A 19,543-nucleotide genomic window follows, 5' to 3' on the forward strand; every position below is an offset into this window, starting at 1 on the left:
TGAGAAAAAAATATCCAGCCAATGGGTATATTATATTTGTCTGCAGGAAATAAAGGGCCAGTCCCTTTAGTTCTGCAGAAATCAATCCTTAAGAAGGCTGAGATGCTAAAAACATTGATATGCATACACCTTTAAGGCTGGCCCCACTGATCACAGTTGCTCACAGTTTCATATAAATTCAAATACAGGAAGACTCCCAAAGGATTTTTAATTAAAATCCCAGAGAAAGGCTGACCTTTGACTTTGGCAATAGTGTCTTCACCATGCTCTGGTTCTTGCTGAGTAGCTTCACCTTCTGAACTCTCTACAATGGCATCTTGGACAATGGCTGGATTGCCAGAGGCCAGTCTCATGTAGTATTCTTTACTGTCATAACTTACGGCTCTTCTGTACCGAGCAGGTTTCTAAGAAATAACAAAAGAGAAAGACTCAGATAATCATCTTCAAGAATTAAAATATAAGGTACCTGAGGGAAGGTATGATGTTAAGTCTTCTTTATATTTTACCTTTTTGAATGGATTTTTAATAGACTGTATTTATACACAGTAAACCCATAGATTTTTGGGTTAAGTTTCTCTATTTTTAAATTCCATTGATTTTTAAGACACCTACAAAACAACAATATTAGTAGTCTTGTTCTTCCTGAAATAGAAGTAAATCATCTCAAGTCAAATAACGTTTTCACGTTGGTACAGTACGGCCTCAGTGATGTATCAGAAAACCTCCCCATATAATAGAATGAAGAGAACACCCAGTGTTGGAGAACATCAAGTTCCAAGGGGGATGTCTAGTCGTGAGGAGTCCAGAACTTTGCTTCCACCCCAAGTAAAGTAAGTAGGTCAGGCCAGAGGGGCTGCCCCACCAGTATTCAGTTGGAATCATCTGTGTGAGTGTTTACTTCAGATACTTGGAGGTAGAGACTCAGAACTGCCCTGTTCTTTTCCATGTTTCCATATTCTCACTGGAACTCTGGAAATGGCCCAAACCTCCAGCGAGTCCTGACCCAACATGGAATCAACCAGCTTCAGCCCAGATGGCGCTTTCTGGTTGGCCTGCCACTCCAAGCTGGTATCGCCAACTTGCTAAAACATCTTCATTGTTTGTTGTGTAGAAGAATATGATCCATAAACTTACTAACTAAATTAATAGATCAAGAACATATATAAGTTCGTTTTGAAGAAGAAATTAATTACCTAGAAACATTAGAAAAGACTTACTTTTTGGCATGACACAAGAGCATTTCTTTTTTAGAATAATTAATATTTATCCTAAAAACAGCTTCTCCAATTGACCTAAACCTTTTTTTTCCTGTAAAACTGTAATACAATGAAAAAAATTAAGGCCTAAAATTTCCTGCAAAAAATGTAAAACCAGAGGGAAAAGTTTATGTGTATAAAGATTTGTCAATTAGAATTAGACCCAGACTTTGGATTAACAATTAAGAAAAAGATGGGATTTGAAACATACTTTAAAATATTCCTTTTCTAAATATTATTTTACTTCTCCTTTCCTATGAATAAGAGTTATCTAATGAATAATATTCTACCGGCCTACTCTTCAAACTCAAGTAGTCAATATGTATTGTCTACAAAAACGCTTATTTCAAGCAAGACCTTTTTAAAAAAATGATTTCCAACTGAAGTGGAAAACAAGTGTCCAATTGGTTGGAATATTTACGCTAAAATACTGAATCAATTTTGAGATAAAAAGACACCTAACTGAAGCCACATAGCCCTTGTTTTACTTCAGGTACAGAGTCATGGAATAAAGAGAGCTGTAAGCTAACTGAGGAATGATATGCAGCAAATGGAAACTGAAATATAGTACATAATATAGGAAAGTATAAAAATGATGTAAAATAGTATTATAATTATGGAAGGATCAATCTGATGAGCAAACTTAAGAATATTACAATATTTTTGAAATGAGAGAAAGGTAGCAATCTTTGTACTATAACAATTCTTCTACATGAGGTATAACAATTATCTTCAACTCAAAATTGTTCATTTTAAAAAGATGAAAGCAGAGTTAGTGATGGGCAAGACAATGCATTAACACATGTGGGACAACTTCTGCAGATTTAAACTTGGAAACATAAGCATCTTTCCCTCAATATTTTGAGGTATATTTCTGTGTTCAAAAGAACTACATTTTTTACTGAATTATGTATAGAATCTTTCTGGAAAAAGAAAACGATTAAATTTTTTTTTAACAAATCAAAATAAATTTAAATTGTATTTTAAAAAGTGATCATACACTTAGTTTCCATTAGTTCCTTGACTGAAGACATAGTTTTAAAAGAGGGCACCCTTGCATTCTCAAAATATAGTTTAGTATCTAGAAAAATTAACCGAGTAATTGAAAAACAAAGTTGAAGGTGTCAGACTGCCCATTACTAACATGCGTCAGAATCTGTTAGTTTCTGAATGAAGCCATACCCATTTTATGGTGAGAGCAGTGAAGACTCTGCCTGTTAGTGAGCAGCATACAGACCCTAGAAAGCTAATCAGAGCAAAGCCAAGAAAGGCTACAACAGTTTTCAGCATGAATGAAACCAGTTTTTCAACTCTAAGAAACTTAACAGAAAGAGCAAATTGAAAGTCAATCTTTTAAGTTAGTCTAGTCTACCATGCACTAAAAAAACCCCAAAAAACCCCAAACCAAAAAACAAAACTGCAAGTATTTTGCATTCTTTTATGGTAATTTGTGTTTTACCTTTTGAGGAATGATATCATCGGGTGTCTCAGGCTGTTTACTTGGGATCTCAGACTGAAAACAGGGTATTAAGTACAAACACATCAGAAAAAAAACCACAAAGAACAACACAAAAATAAAATTTTCTTGAGGACTGTATGGAATACGGACAATGTACTCAAAGAAAATCAACACGATATCCTAAGTTGCTTGAAATAATCACTCTGTATCATGTGATTATTTTCTCAATGATCAAAAGCAGTTTTAAAGTAAAACTTAAATACACTAAAATGCTCAAGGCTACTGAATAGGGCAAACTTAAAAATCACACAGACACAACTACAGCACAGGCTGCCATTGTCATGGATGATTTATAGGCAACTCTTTATATGGCTTCAAAAGAAAAAAACTGAGTAATAGAACTGAATGCTAACTATTATCTTCCGCCTACCAGTCACTGTGTTTATCCCCCAGATCTGTTTTATATTAATAACAGGAGCAACTGGTTTAACAATTATCTACAATACCCCATACCTCAGAAATAACTACTGTATTTCCCCGACAAAAAGACCGGGTCTCACATTAATTTTTGCTCCAAAAGACGCATTAGGGCTTATGTTCAGGGGATGTCATCCTGAAAAATCATGGGAGGGCTTATTTTCCGGTTAGGTCTTATTTTCGGGGAAACATGATAAGTACTCGTTAGTTAAAACCAGTCCTTCTTTAAAAGTCTAAGGCCCTACTTCCTTCTCTCTTTTCACAGCTATAACCCCAGAAAGGCTGAAAGAAGAAGGTGGAATGGATCATCAGCCTCCAAACGAAAAGTTTTCGTAAAGAGCACTTTTGAAAGAATTAGGTGGTTGCTTTATATTTTATTCTCAGAATAAAATCCTGATTAACAGAAAGGAAATTTCTGTTGAACTGTAGTGTGTGTCTTATGCAGGTAAACACACAGATAGCTACAGACAGACAACAGTGCACCCAAGAACCACTTCCAATTTTCCTTCCTTTTCATGGTATATGTCTGGAGATGACTTCTAGTATCGTTCCCTACAGTAAACATGAGCAAGAAAAATGCTTTCACTGATGTGTGCTTCCTTAGGCAAAACAAACACAGAACTACTGGGAATACTTTCAAATACTTCACATGGTTTTAGTAAACTTTTCTTTTTCAAAGTACACTTTCAAAAGCACACCTTATACTAAAGAATAATCTTTAAAATATACATGCATGTTCTCTATCTTGATAAGAGCTTGGGTTACACGAGTATATACTACACATTTGTTAAAACTCACTGAATGGTACACTTAAGACTTGTGTGTTTCAATGTCAATATAAAAAAATTATAAACAAATACTGAAATGTAATTATTGATATGCATGTGTAAGTGTTTAGGGGTGAAGGGTACTGATTCTACAACTCACTTGGAAATCCATAAAAAAACAACAAGATAGAATGATGGATAGACACGTGATAAATCCAATATAGCAAAATGGACCAATTACTATTGTCAAACCCAACTCTGACGTCCACTACACACTCCCACTCAGATTGTGGGCAGGGTCTAACTTGTGCACTCGTGTATTTTCTCTGCAGTATATTGTACAGTGCTGCTGGTTTAACACGTATTTGCTCGAAAAGACAGAGCATTCAATAGTTAAGATATATGTTATACCAATAATTTTAGTCTTACCATAAATCTCTTTTATTTAAATTTTTTTAATAAATTATTGTTTTAATTATGTTTACATAGAAATCTCAGTTTTCAAAGTCAAAACTTCTAGAAAATAATTGTTTGTTTCTTTACTTCTAATTTTTCTATAGTGCTTGTGGCAAAAGAATTTCCCGAATGAGCTGCTTACTTTCTGAGTCCTGTGACATCTATACATTATATAAAAATATATGTGGAGGCAGCCACAAGAGACTCGTTAAAAGGAATCTTCCTGTAAGTTTATCCTTTTGCCTCAAGCAGCCCAACATCAATAGGTAGACACAGAGGTTTTTACCCCAATGATATTTACAAAGAATAGTAAATTTTGTTCGAGATTATCACTCTGTGCAAACAAAGGGGTTACAGAATTGAAACCTAGTTTTGGTATTTAAATATATTTTTTTTAAATGGCAAAATATGTAATCTTATTTTCCTTCCAGAGGATTCAGAATAATGAGACAACAGCTTAAAAACAACTAGATTTTGGGGTGGCTAGCTGGCTCATTTGATTAGAGCGTGAGCTCTGAATGACAGGGTTGCTGGTTTGGTTCCCACATGGGCCAGTGAGCTGCGCCCTCCATAACTAGATTGAAGACAATGAGCTGCTGCTGAGTTTCTGGAGGGGAGGTCGGATGGCTCAGTTGGTTAGAGCACGAACTCTCAACAAGGTTGCTGGTTCAATTCCTGTATGGGATGGTGGGCTGTGCCCCCTGCAACTCAAGACTGAAAATGGTGACTGGACTTGGAGCCGAGCTGCGCCCTCCACAACTAGATTGAAGGACAACGACTTGGAGCTGATGGGCCCTGAAGAAACATGCTGTTCCCCAATAAAATTAAAAAAAAAAAAAAATTCTCTGACTCAATCTTAAAAAACAAAACAAAACCAGATTTTCTATTTTCATCATATCTTAGGCTCACATCGTAACACTATCTGTAATTCATATTACCACTTAAAATATAGAATTACAGAGCAATTTAGATTAGCTGTTTCAGTTATGAAAATTACCACCCAAGGAAAGTCACTGTGCAGAAGATAAATTATTTTCATGTGAGAACACAGAATTTTCTGCATGTATCAAATTTTCTCAGGACATAATTATTATTACTGTTGCTTTTATTGAAATAATTTTAGTTGAGAAACTTTCAAAGCTTTTAAGTCTGTGGCAAATAAAACACTAAAATATGTTCTACATTCTATAAACTAACATCAAATTAAAAATCAAGAAATAAAGTTCAAAACAGAATAATAGGCAAGTTGTTTTTTATACATATGCAATATTATCAAGGTTTGAGAAATAAAATTTTAGCAACTGAGAAAAATCACTTGATTCATTTCTAACACATCAAAGATTTTAAAACAAGAAAATAACTTTCTAATCATCACTGAATCCATTCAGCTTAAGCAACACGATTATTTAAGTAATGTTACTTAGACACAATAATTATTCTTAATAAGGCAAACAATCAAACCATTGGCTCTTGGTTCAGGTAAACCCTGCTTACCTATCATGAGGCTTCAAACAGCAATTTTTAGGTTGGTACATACCCGATGTATCGCAAAAAGTACCGACTATATTCTGTAAACATGAATGCAAGGAGAGCAACACATTTATGGGAAATGAAAGAGAAGAAGTGATTGAGCTCCACCTCTGGGAGGCAAAATTTAATTTGTTCAGGACAGAGGTGGATTTGCTTAAAATTCAAGAGGCCTCCCTTTCCATGGACTCCTTTCAAAATCCTGTAAGAGGGGCCCTAGTAATTTTGTACTCATAATTGTTTACGCTTTTTCTTATAGAGCCCTTCCCCAAGTTGTATAAACTTGTATAGAGCCCCATTAAATCTGGGTCTACCCCTTTTTAGTGAAAAAATTTCAGAATAAGGAAAATTCTATAGAATTCTATGGCAATGGATAAAATCTAGGACTTAGGAAGAGAGAAGGCTGGTAGCCCATTCACTCAACATTTATTCAATTCTAGGTGCTCTGTTAGCATTAGAAAGACAAAACCTCATATATGGTTTCTGGAAGAAATTCACTGTCTATGGATGTCACAAAACCATCAAGCATCAGAATCTTTTCTTTTCCAAAAATGATTCAACTTCAGAAGCACTGTCAACCTATACCCATTATGTATCACTCCACTGCTTAGGAGCTGTGACCTAGGAGGGGCTCTGTAACTTTTCTAGGTTTCTATTCCTCATCTGTAAATTTGGGATAATACTATGGACTATATACCTCAGAGGGCATTTATGAGACGTAAATGAAACCGCATGTAAACTCTGCAGAGCACTGAGCTCACTGTGCTTTTTAATTAACTCTCTTTTTTTGATTTCATAATAGAAGTCAGTGAGATAGCAGCTGCTTCTAGTTTTTTGGAAATTCTTTGCTGTCAACATGGCCAGATTGCATATTCCATAAAGCAAAAGTGGATATTTAATAATGGCATTTCAAATTTACAAAAAATTTTGGACTAGCAAAACCAAAATAATTATTCATTCAGAAAAGTTCATCATAGCATATGAACCTTGACTTGTGCATGAACTAAGCAGCATGAATTCCACATTCTATAACCATCTCCCCATCCAGTCACTCTTTTCTATTTTGTAAACATATCTCCAGCATTTCCTGACTGCCCTGTATTTCCCAATAAGTAACCCATTTGCTTAAAAATTAAGTTCCAGATGGTATATGCTTATTAGGTTGGTGCAAAAGTACCTGCAGTTTAAAAGGTTGAGAATTGCAAAAACTGCAATTACTTTTGCACCAACCTAATATTTCTGAATGGGTCTGTTCAGATTTCATAGGCTGGTGAATTCCTTTGCTTAGGTAAAATGCTAATGATGCTAAGGTTGTAAGTGTGACCTCTCTATAGGTTATTTTGTTTTTATCTAGAAATTTAAATATACTTCTGTAAAACAAATGACACTGTTATAAAAGAGGAAAGAAGTAAATAAGATACAAATATTATGGGTATGTAACAAAAAGTATATGCCTCAGTTAAACAAAAACAATGAGTTTGTCACACATTTAGGAGAGCATATTTACCTAATGTTTTAGTATTCTTGAATGAATTCAATTTAAATGAGTGTTGACTCAAGAAGAAATATTTTATCAAATCACTACAGGCTTAAATTCTTAGTCAGTTATTTATTTTAGAGAAACAGATTAAGAATTAGAGATTGTATTGCTGGTTTGCTCTGACAAAAGTAGGGCTAATAAAAGGCTACCAAAATATGGGTAGATTAATTTTCTTATGTAATGTGCTAGTAATAGAAATTATAGTATTTTAAGGTGCAGCTGTACCAAATATGGCATTCTTGACAAAGTTTAGAACGGACTTTAGGGAGCTATCTTGAAAAATTTTAAATAATTATATATTAGCAGGTCTACAATCTACATTCTAAGTACCATCAGGACAGAGGTGTAATCAATGAGTACTAGAAAATGGATCCAGGGTTTGGGCAGAGAAAGAAAAAGAGGAACTGGAACAATGCAGGTCGCCCCACATTGTATGATCTGAACTACTTATTAGAAGACCCATATTCCAAGTCACCTTTATAAATCTTAGCTTCTTCAGTTGTTGAGAGAATCAAATATAAAATCAAGAATGTGAAAGTACTTAAACCATGAAGAGTTTTGAAATTAAATTTTAAATAAAATATAATAAAACCTCTACACTGGGCGAGTGGTTGGACTTTATGACCTCTCAGATTCTAAAGTCCCATTAACCAAATTAGTCAAGAAGAACAAACCTAGTATGTTCTTCAGTAGATGATCCTTTGTAGCGATATGACTTTCTAATTGGGGGTAGGAGTTACATTAGATTCCTTTTAGAGGCAGCTAAAAAGCAGGGGGAAACAAAATATGGAATACATCCCTTTGAGAGATAGTAACCGTTCTGTCCAGGGGTTAATTAAACACAGGGCGGTCAGATCCTTGGGGAGGGAGACAATCTTACAATATGGTTTTCTATATTATCTTTTTAAAAAGTCAGTTTGTTTTTTGAAAATTTAAATGACATTAAAGGAGGGCATGAGAACTTTATGTTTATCGCAAAGGGTATAGGTTTTTAAAAAAAATCATGAAACACTAGTCTAACAGTCCAGTTCTCCAGAGCTGGCCCACTCATTACAATAGCCACTATCTGTATGTGGCTGCTGAGCACGGGAAATGCGGCTAATCTGAATGAGATGTGCTGTAAGTATAAAATACACACCGCATTGTGAAGACACGGTACAAATAAAGTAAAACACTTCACAAATAATGTTTTTATAATTGAGTTCCCATTGAAATAATAGTATTCGAAGGCTGGATAAGATTATCTGTGAAATTTCCTTCCATTTCCCAGAGCTGTGATTCCATGACAAAAGTGAGTATCTAAGGAGAAAAACACTCTTCATTTTGGAGGCAAAGGATTATTTCTGGACAGTGAAGTGTTGAATTATTATTTAGAAATTCTATGAAGATTTTCAGAATTGAATTCAGTGGACGTTATACTCCTCTGTTTTCTCTTCTTAAATTTGTAGTGACTTTATTGGAAAAGACTATTTTCCCAGACTTAAACACACACGATTCCTGGACCATTAGCAACTTAGACAAAAAGACAAAAATTTTTTGGTCTTATTCAAAATCCTGAATGAAGGCTTTGGGAAGGGTAACTTGTCTGAATGAAAAGGAACTTAAGGGCAAATGTTTGTTTTGAGCCCATGGAGTTGGTGATGAACTTTCCGAACATAAATGGAAACATCTACATGTTAAGGCTACTGTTCTTTATATTTCTTCAAACAATACTGTTTAGTGCCAATATTCATTTTATTGACTTAACACTCACTCATACAGTGTTTATTTTGCCAGACACCATTCTAAGTACTTTACGAATTTTAACTAACTCAATCCTCCTAACACCTTTTGAGGTGGAACCATGATTTTCTCCCTTTTAGGCAAAAGGAAACAGAAACCTAAAGAGGTCTGATGACCTGTACTAGGTCACCGAGCTAGAATAGTGGCAGAGGCAGGTTTTAAATCCAGGCTGTCTGGCTCTAGCGTCTGCAATCTAACCCACTTCGCTGTGATGTCTCCCTGTCCCACTGTTGCTTCTTTTCATTCCCCTGCCACCACCTTCACATGAATTTAATATAGTACATTAAATTTTCAAAATTAGACATTTTAGGTAATTGACCTAATAAGGAAAAATGCTTACGAAAAGGATGAAAACTTCAAAGAGCCATTACAAATATTTAATTCTGCATACTCACCGCCACATTTGTCTCTTGTTCTGTTTCTGGCACATAAGGGTAATGGTTATAAAACATGTCATTTCGCACCATTTTCTTTCTCATTCTGCAGGGCCCTTCTGTCATTTCCAACATCCATTTGTCTAGATGGGAACCGATGGGGGGACCCCACAACCCTCGCTCCCGCAACAGTTCATACTCGATTTGGCACCACTCTTCTGTCACGTACTTCAAGGCATTCTGCTGACGCTAGGGGTAGAGCCCAGATCGGGTTTTCAAACAAAAGCAGGAGTAACAATTAAAAGTCTACAAAGAACTTAAAACCAAGTTAATATCTGAAAACAAAATCAATCCTTATCATTTCAGTCAGTATTATAAAAGTAAAATTACACTTATTTATGGTTAAAGTAAGGTACCAGCTTTGTGAGAAAGTGGAGATTTTGTGGTGGTGCAAGGTGATTAATTTACCACCAAGCAAATGACAGGTATTTATAGGGTAGAGGGTGCAGTACAGTTGAACAGAGTTGAAGGAACTGTGTTACTAGTACACAAGAAAGATGGTAATATTACTTTTGGAAATACTTGTATATTGAAATGGTTAGTCCAGTGTGAATTAATAAATAAACATGGCAATTTAAGTATGAATTGCTCTCTCACCCCAAAATTGTAAAACAGCTACCAGAACATAAGAGAAAATATAGGAAATCAGATCAAGAAATACTGCCAACACACTAGATTACTGGCAATCTTTGTAACTTTTCTAAAGATTTTAGGTAAAGCATAGAAACATGCAGCTCTGATAGGAAACTTGACATTTATATACAAATTTTTAACAGTAGATGATTAGAACTAAGTTCTCTAACGATTTATGGAATATAAGTATACAACTTAAGTCTAAGAATAAACATTGCTTTATGTAACTAATAGTAATGATTATTGAATGAATAATCATGAAATTACAGGATATAATAGTAGTACTTATGTGTTCCTGGGGGTGGGGAGCAGAGGAATTCACTGTAATAACTAACCTAGTGTTATGCCCATAAATTATTAGAAGTTTATCATTCAGAAATTATCAATAGACCTTAAATGGTTATTTTGGAAACAGAATATTTAGGATAAGTTGTTGAATAATAACGAATTCACAAAAAAGCTTTCACTGAATTTATTTTTTAATCACCAAGCACCAGTAATGACATAATTACCAAGAACCAATAATTAAAAAACTTTTAGTTTTTCACTTTTTAGAATTTTAAGAGACTTCTCAGAGACTTTGAGGCATATGTTCACGATTTCCTTGATAAGTCTGAAAGACAGCGATCTGTATTATATTTTAATGTTTATTAGGAACAAAGATTGCAGTAGGTCAGTACTGAACGTTAGCAGGATTCAGCCGTGCTAATTTCTAATTTGTTGTTTTTTAAATGTCTGCCCATAAGAAAGTCAAATTTTTCTATCATAAAACTAATGGTCAAAGTAGCTGTTGGCAGGGAATAATTAAAATTATCATCTAATGATGAATGTGGTTCAGCAACTTACCCTTAAAATGGTTAGGAAGGTATCAGGAGGAACAGAGTCCTATCCTACTCAAGGAACGCAAAACACACCATAATTATGATTATGAATTCTTACCTCCTGATGTTCCTTATATTGTGTGTCTACTAAGTCACGAACAACAGCAATATGTGTAAACATCCACTGAGAAATCTCCTAAGAATGGATGGAAAAAGAGGCTTAATATTTCATGGATCACCTGGAAAAAATAAGTTAACTAGCCTTGAAATTAATGCTGCACAATTAGTTAAAATTCTGTTAAAAACGCCATTACAAAGAAACACCAAAAACACTGAAGATTAATTATATGATGAAACTAATGGAGGCTTGTGTGCTGGACACAGAAACTCCCCCCACTCACCCCCCCACCCCAATGCCCCTTCAAGGAAGGGCTTGCTGCCCAGGCTCTGTGGATGCTGTCAGTACCCGCAGGGACCACTTCAGCTGCAGAGAGCTATCGGGGCATCCCATGTCCAGTGACTGGCTGATTTGGGGTAAGTAGGCTCAGTCATTTCAGCTCAGTACGGGTCAGCTGTGACTGGCCATTTTGTTGGCTGAGTCTGTCGTTGGACCTGCACTGTAGCCGGATATTTCTCTGTGACCAACGCTGCTTCCTTCTTCCATAGGTACTGACCACAAGTGCACCCCTAATAAACATCCTGCACACTGAACTCCATCTCACAGTATGCTTCCTGGAGAACCCAACCTGACAAATGGAATGACTGACACACATTGTTTTTTTCAGACCCTTTTCCCAGCTGCCACTAAGATGGCAAAGGAAGTACGATGAGAAAGAAATTAATACTGGAGGCAGACGAGTTAAAAAGAAAAATCAATCGCAGGTATATACAAGAAAATTATTTTTTAAAAAAAGTCATTTTCTGCTATTGCTTTAGAATTTATAAAATCATCAATAACAAAATTATTGAAAGTTTGGAAAAATTATATGTCAAGATCTGAATTTCACCTTATGTGTAGTTATGAAATGAATGTAAATACGAAACACTTGATGCAATTTTTGCATAATAAAATGGGAGAAGTTCCCATAATCTGGGTTATTTCTCTCTTCTAAAGCAAAAATGCAGAAAAGGTTCCATTTCAAATCATATGCTTTTCACAATAAGTGTATTATATAAAACACTACAACTAAACCCTGAAATATAAATTTCTAATAATATCATCAATGAAACTAAATAATGTACCTGGGTAGAAAGACTGTGTTTATTAAGACCACTTTCCTTTCGATTCCTTCTCGATCCTGTTAACTTGGAAAGACCAAAGCCACTGCTGACACGGGACAGCTTGGATTGAGTGGTGGGCACTAACGCTTCTCCTCGACTTATGCATTTCTTTTCATGGGCTATGAAATTAAAATCAGATTACTTAACAATTAATTTCTCCATGTATTTATTAGTCTTACTTTTAATACTTTTTCATCATGGTGACAAACCACAATTCTGTAGTTATCAAAAGCAGATTACACTACAGACACGGACATTCTATAATATATATTTACTTATTGGTGATCTTGTATAAAGACAGCCACTTAACAATTATACTGGTTTTAATTATATTTGGTTGAAATGTCACAGCTCTGCAGTAATACGCAAATTAACGAACTCCATTTCTATGTTAATAACAATTCACAATCCCCTATCTGAAATCTTTGGTGCTGGGCATGCTTTGGAATTTAGAATGTTTTGAATTTTAAAAAGGCAATATGGTGCATAGAGTACATATTACACAATACTGCCATAATGTTTACTGTGATAACCATAATTCAACACATTAATATTTCTGTAGCAAAATGTGTAAATATTCATACCATGTAGGACAAATGGAGGTTAGGTTTTGCTATAAGTGAGTTTGCGGCCCAAATTAATTTAAAAACCTTAGGTTTTCAGGGGTTTCTGAACTTTAGAATTATAGATAGGGCATTGTGGACTCAAAGCCAAGATGGTGACCATACTAAAGCTGTGAGTGATGCATTATTTTCCAATCTCATAGATGCCTGATGCATAACACATCTTTGATATATATAAAAAAAAAGAGCGAGCGCGAGACACACACACACACAGAGAGAGAGAGAGAGAGAGAGAGAGAGAGAGAGAGAGAGAGAGAGAGAGGAAAAGCTAAATCTTAGCATAATCATTCTATATTGGGTTATACGCTACTGATTTTTTATTTATACTGCTGTCATAGTACCCTTCAAGGAAAGTTTTAATTACATATCTAAAGTGTACCCATATACAACAGCCATGTGCAAATCTCTTGGTGACACTATCTCTGTAAACTTTCTTACCCAAATGATTCTGCCAGCACTTCAAACCAGCTTCTTCAATGAGTGGCCTTGCTATAGCTATGTCTACGTGGCCCCTTTCATTCACAGGTAGAGTGACTTTGAAAAGCTCTTCCAATGCTTGTTTCTTACTATGCATCAGTTCAGTCCAAACTCTGTTGACAGCTTTAATGAGAAGCTGACGCCCTAGGAAATGAAAAAAAGCAATTGATCAAAAAACACGATATAAAGTTAGCATTTTTCTTCATGCTTTATATCTTAAGAATTTCAACTACAGTACTTAATTGTCAAAAAAATGCTTCATGTCATTTCTAGATCAGTAAAAGGGATTATTCAGATAACCAAAAATGTGGTTGGCTACTTGGAAAACTTAAAAGAAACTTTATATTCATGCAAAAAGACTGCATTTTTATTTATAAAATTGGAAACCACGTATATATTTCATTGTTTAGCTTCTTCTCTATAAAGGAACATACCCCTAATTCAACATTTTTAGATCTCAATATTTAAAGTAAGTTCAAAATTAAGTTGTTCTTGAATATTTTGCAAAAGGAAAGAAATAATAAACAAAGTATTTTTAAAAAGTTTTTACTATTAAATTCTTCTTACTTTGGATTCCTTGCTATTAATAATTTGTCTGATTCTGGCTCGAAACCTGTCAACTTTAGCAAGCATCAGAATCACGTGGAGGTCTGCTGACTGCTGGTCTCTACAGTCAGAGTTTCAATAATCTGAGTGGGGTCAGAGAATCTGCTTCCCTAACAAGTCCCCAAATGATGCTAATGTTGCTAGTCTGAGAGCCTTGCTTTGAGAACCAAAGTTCTAAACTGTCAGCTCCTTGTGGGACGTGGGGCTGGGGCTTGGGGGGCTAGGGGTGGGCACAGGGGAGGGGGTGAAAACAATCACTGCGTCCGCATCCTCAGTGTCTGGGGTTCAAGAACTTTTGGTGAAAGAAGAAAGCGTAAGTTAATGTGCAGATGACTAAAAGAATGAGTGATGGACTTCCAAAGGATAAAATCCTATGCAAAACTACCACACTGTATTGCTGGGGAGACAAACACTACCATAACTACCTAACCTTTTTTACCAAACAATGTGGAAATAAGAAATCAATCCACTCAGACTTTCATGCATAAAACTTACAAAATCAGTGGGAAAACTAAATTAAAAAAAGAGAGAAAATAAAAATGGTAGTACTTACAACCTGTCTCAAGCAATGTTTGCCTCTAATGACATGCCTAATGCTACCAATAGGCAGCTCTCTTTATGGTAAGTACCAAGTTTGTATTTGCCCTACTAACTGTGTAAATGTAAACATCACCAAGTCTCCTGATGTTACTACGAAATGGACAGGTCTAGCAATATCGGTGGTTAGTGGTTTTCCCACCTTAGCATCTAAGGACATGTATAGCTGGCATGTTGGTATATGTCAGTGTGCGTATCAGTGTACGTACAGGTGTGCCCTACTGGGAAATTGGTTGTTAACGTTGGAAATTAATGAGTGAGCAGGAAAGGGGAAAAAACTGAGGTAATTACCTTCACTAATATCTTGGCTGTAACCACCATCCGGTTCAATGTCAGAGGGGATCATAATGTGCCATGTAGTCATGCGGGCTTCTGCCTCCAGTCCAAATCCATCCACGTTGCTGAAAAATTAAAGTCAGTTTAAACTACATGAAGGAAATGATTGTGGCTAAAAATTATAATAACAAAGTATTACTCTACGGACACAAGTAAAATGCTGGCTCTATTACAAAATTCCATAATTGGCAGACATAATTGTACAAAATAGAACATCTAGTTTATCACGAACATGCCATTTTTAAGGGGTGACCTCACACATCCACTTGACTAAATGTAATTAAACTAAACTACATCATAAAGATGAGCATCTTAATATTTAAGATGCTTTTTGATCACTATTAACATTTTTACCTAAAAATTACAAAAAAGTTCATTTAAGAACATTCTCCTCATATGCCTGTGCCCCTGGCCCCTCTCTATCTCTTATCTCACCACTCTTTGCTCAGTAGCAGTGAAATACTTGCGTTTCCCAAATGTGTCATGTGCTTTCTTCCCTCCGAGCAATCACACAGATCTCTCTTTCTTCCTGCATCACTCCTCCCCATCCTCTTTAGAGAGTTAACCACGTCCTCAACCAGGTTGAAGATGCAACTCAGCAGGAGTTTCTTCCAGGTTAGGAAGCACCTTGCTTCTGGCAGAGCACTCAGCACACCTGACTGGTCTTGCTTAGTTATCTGTCCTCTCTCCTAGACTGCGTGCTCCAAGACCCTGCCACAGGCCTTTCTTGCTCACATCCCAGTTCCCAATTTAATGCCTGGCCCCCAGCAGACACTAAAAAAATAACAACTGTCAAAGCAGTCAATGGGAAAATATTAATTTTGCCAATTTTACGTATACTGTTGTATTTATTTATTGCACTCTTTTCTTTTTACCCCTCTTAACCTCCAACGATGTGCATTCTATTCACTTTAAGAAATTATGTATGGGACACATGGTGATTAATGAAAAATTTAAAGATACAGAATTTAAGGAAAAATACTCATTCTTTCACTGCAAAAATGCAACACTTGTCTTTGACTTTTTGCATGAAGCTTTAAATAAATCTGAGATGAAAGGAAAAAGAAATGCTGCTATCAAAAACGCAGAACAAAGAGTCTGGTGGAATAACATCAAAGACAAATTCAAGACAGCAAAAGGAACCTAAAGGAGTTACCTTCCAACATGCAGATTAATAAGGCAGTGAGCCAGACAGCTAATGAATTCTTGGTCATGATTCCCCGGTCCCAGGATCAAGTTCCTGTTTACAGTCAGGACCCTGAGCGAATCAAGAAGAGCTACTTGCTGTGGAACTGTTTTGTGTGCCCGTGAGAACTGGTACAAGATGGTCCTATTGAGGCAGTGATAAACCGCATCCAGTGACAACCCCTGTGATCTTCTTTTTGACTAGAGATATGAAAGATACTTTATTTAGTAAAACGGACAAAAATAAAAGATCTGCTTATCATTCACACATGAACATTTATTAAGTTTATTATGTACCAGATGGCAAGCTAAGTAGTGCTAAGCTAAGGGTGCTAAGTTAAAAAAGACAAAGCTCCAACACTGTGGAGCAGAGCAGCCTCCCCGAGAACATGAGGAAGTGCCATCTGGGGAGTCTGCTAACACACAGGCTTTGTCAGGGTGAATGACCTCTACTCAAAATTACTGGAAAAAAAAAATCACCTAACTGTTAGTAAAAACCTCTTGTGACATTTTAGTTTCATCCCCTCACTTCAGAACTTTTTGGCTTAGATAGAAATTCATCTCTTAAAAAATTCTGAGGTTATCTGCAAGACCCTAAGCACCCTACACTAATATAACAGGATAATAGTATTTCCTACTTTCTACATTATGTATTGAGTCATATTAATCACTTGTGCCAAATTGGGCCAATATTCCTTAGTCAAAGGTATGACCCACACACACGAAAATGACATCTTCAAAGGAACAAGCAGTAAAATGGGCCTTGTGAAGATTCAAATACAAGAAGAGACTATTCCTTTAACACCAACTCTTCATGCTCGGTTAGCCTTGACACACTGATGTACTGTAAAAACCTATCGAATCATATTAACTTAAATTATTTATAGCCAAAGGAGGCTATCTAGATAGCAAAAAGCGACACCAATGGGCAGATCAGTGATAGCCCACAGCTTGAGGGAACAGGCACCTTCACAAAGGACACAGGTGCCATGGGCAAGGGAGAAAGGGTTACAACGCTACATGTTTTCTTCCCTTTTAAACACGCTGAGCTTTACACGGATGTTCACATTCATTATCTTATTACTTACACTTATTTCCAACAATTCTGACATCTTAGGCAAAGTTTTTCAATCAGAAAACATGTACTCTATAACAATAGTGACAATGGATTACCTGTGCAATTAGTTGAATTATAAAATCTATAAGAAGTTTAGATTCTTTGTTGAACATGCCTTGCCAAAGCTTGTCCACCACACGTTGTGTGAAATAAAACACATTGTTCACCAATACCTGGTAGCTTCCTCCACTGGTAATAGGTAGAGATGCATCTTCCCCTAAATTCCAGCAGGAAAAAGATGTCTAAGAAAATTGATAACTACCAGCACAAGACCAGATCTTCACACACATCAGGCAAACGGAGCACATCTACGACATTCAGAAATAACATCACTACTCTTATTTACCATAAGAAAATGAGAAAATGATATTAATGGCTAAAAACCATGATAAATGTCGGAAGAAATAACTTCTTCAGGATAAAAATGTTATAGATTGAGACTGTGAAATCTTACTGCCTTAAGACAGCCTGTGATAAGCAAACAGTTCTTCTGCTTCAACTGTCAGTGACAGGTGAGCTCCATTTGAGAGAAAGCTTAAATCAGTTTATTAGCTGTAAACTGATCCTGTGTAACTAATGAATGGTAAAACAAACCATCAAACAAAACTCCTGATTTTGCAGTGAATCTTTAATAGCGATGAAGCAATACAGGCAGAAGAGAGGTTCAGAATTGTGAAAAATAAAGCATAATCAGTGTGGTGGTGCCAAGGGCTGCCTTTCACCCCCTTGCCACTGTCTCTCATTGAAAAGCTACCCAATGTCTTCAGGGTCCTTGTTCTGTACCGTGAACAGTAATCACCCTAGCTCTTCTCCTCACCAGAATGCCGCCTCTTAAGCTCCCCCTTTCTAGAAATTCTGGAGCCTCCACTACTGTGATTATTGTAGTAATCATATTGCAGTAATCAACTTATAACCTAACTCTAAATTACTCCATCACGCAAAACTCTTCCTTTTGTGTCTTTCTGTAGTAAGGTGATGCTACATAAGCAGTATCTCAAGTGATAAAAAACAAATACAAAAGTTTGACCTGACACCAGGCTCTGAGAGTTGCATGTTAAGACAATACTAAAGATTTCCTGGCAAATTTACTTTGCAAAAAAATGATAATTTAATAGCATGGATGTTCTATGATTAATATTATTATTATCAATAACTCAAGTAGCAAATATACTAAATGATGACGTTTCCTTCTTCTTTAAATTCTATCATTGTTTTACTTATAACTGTTAGCTCCACTGTAAACGTATCAAATTTTGTATTTTTACTGTAACTAGATAGAGATATACAGAAAAAAACATTTTTATGTGTTTTGAGTTAACGTCCTGGAAGCCATGCAAAAGAATAACATACATGCCTATGAAATTCCACTCATAGGTATATACTCAAAAGATTATGTCTTACCATTGTACACACATGTGATCCAGATGAACAAGAACGTTTACAGCAGTATTATTTTTGTCTCACACTGGAAACTACTAAATGTCTATCGCTAGCAAAATGGATAAATTTAGATCTTCATATGATGGAATACTACATAGTGATGAAAATAAATGAACTGCTACATGCAACATGGATAAATCTCACAAATAGAATGTTGAGTATAAGAAGCTAGACTGAAAAAGAATACATACTGTATGATTCCATTTACAAAAAGTTTAAAAGCAGGCAAAACAAATCTGTTGTTTTAGAACTTGGGACAGGATTTAGTGCGTCCTAACTGGGTCAGGGTAGGAGGGGAGTTTCTGGGGGTGCTGGTTATGCATTTCTGAGTGGTTTTATACAGGCATGCTGAGTGCGTGATAATTCATGGAGCTCTACATTTACAATTTGTAACTGTATTACAAATGAAAAGGTTAATTAAAAGAAGTATTATACTCACAAACATATGATAGCTCATGTAATACTGTTTTTAAAACATTTTTTCTCTTTCCTTGTCCTTTTCCTGCACAGATGTGGACAAGCACCTAAGTACTTCCTGTTGTTGGTCTTTATCCCAGATTCAAAGGCAAGAGCTAGGAGGGCCTTTTCCTCATTATAGAAACATAGCAACAAGAGGGGAAAATGCACAGAAAAGACGGAAAGAGATGAACTTAAAAAGAAGATATACTTGGGGTTTAGAGAGAAGGAGCGTGATTATAGATATTTTTAAAGTGAAAATAAAACAGTATT

General features: G+C 35.8%; 1 protein-coding gene across 8 annotated transcripts in view; it reads right to left on the bottom strand.

Moving 5' to 3' along the window:
• WDFY3 (WD repeat and FYVE domain containing 3) overlaps nt 1-19,543 on the bottom strand; it is a 247,309-nt gene that overhangs the window by 42,841 nt on the left and 184,925 nt on the right. For 6 of the 8 annotated variants that reach the window (XM_074323992.2, XM_019731299.3, XM_019731293.3 and 3 more), the window contains 9 exons: nt 17,431-17,591; nt 16,229-16,458; nt 15,028-15,137; nt 13,495-13,677; nt 12,395-12,552; nt 11,271-11,348; nt 9,660-9,887; nt 2,716-2,769; nt 236-404 (listed from right to left, as the gene is read on the bottom strand). In XM_074323992.2, the coding sequence (XP_074180093.1) occupies nt 236-404; nt 2,716-2,769; nt 9,660-9,887; nt 11,271-11,348; nt 12,395-12,552; nt 13,495-13,677; nt 15,028-15,137; nt 16,229-16,458; nt 17,431-17,591 (1,371 nt within the window). The remainder of the gene's footprint in view (nt 1-235; nt 405-2,715; nt 2,770-9,659; nt 9,888-11,270; nt 11,349-12,394; nt 12,553-13,494; nt 13,678-15,027; nt 15,138-16,228; nt 16,459-17,430; nt 17,592-19,543) is intronic. The other 2 variants (XM_019731298.3, XM_019731300.3) reach the window with 1 other exon arrangement.

The sequence above is a fragment of the Rhinolophus sinicus genome, chromosome 1 (genome assembly GCF_057876585.1).
Source record: "Rhinolophus sinicus isolate RSI-liver-muscle chromosome 1, RSI-T2T, whole genome shotgun sequence".
NCBI lineage: Eukaryota > Metazoa > Chordata > Mammalia > Chiroptera > Rhinolophidae > Rhinolophus > Rhinolophus sinicus.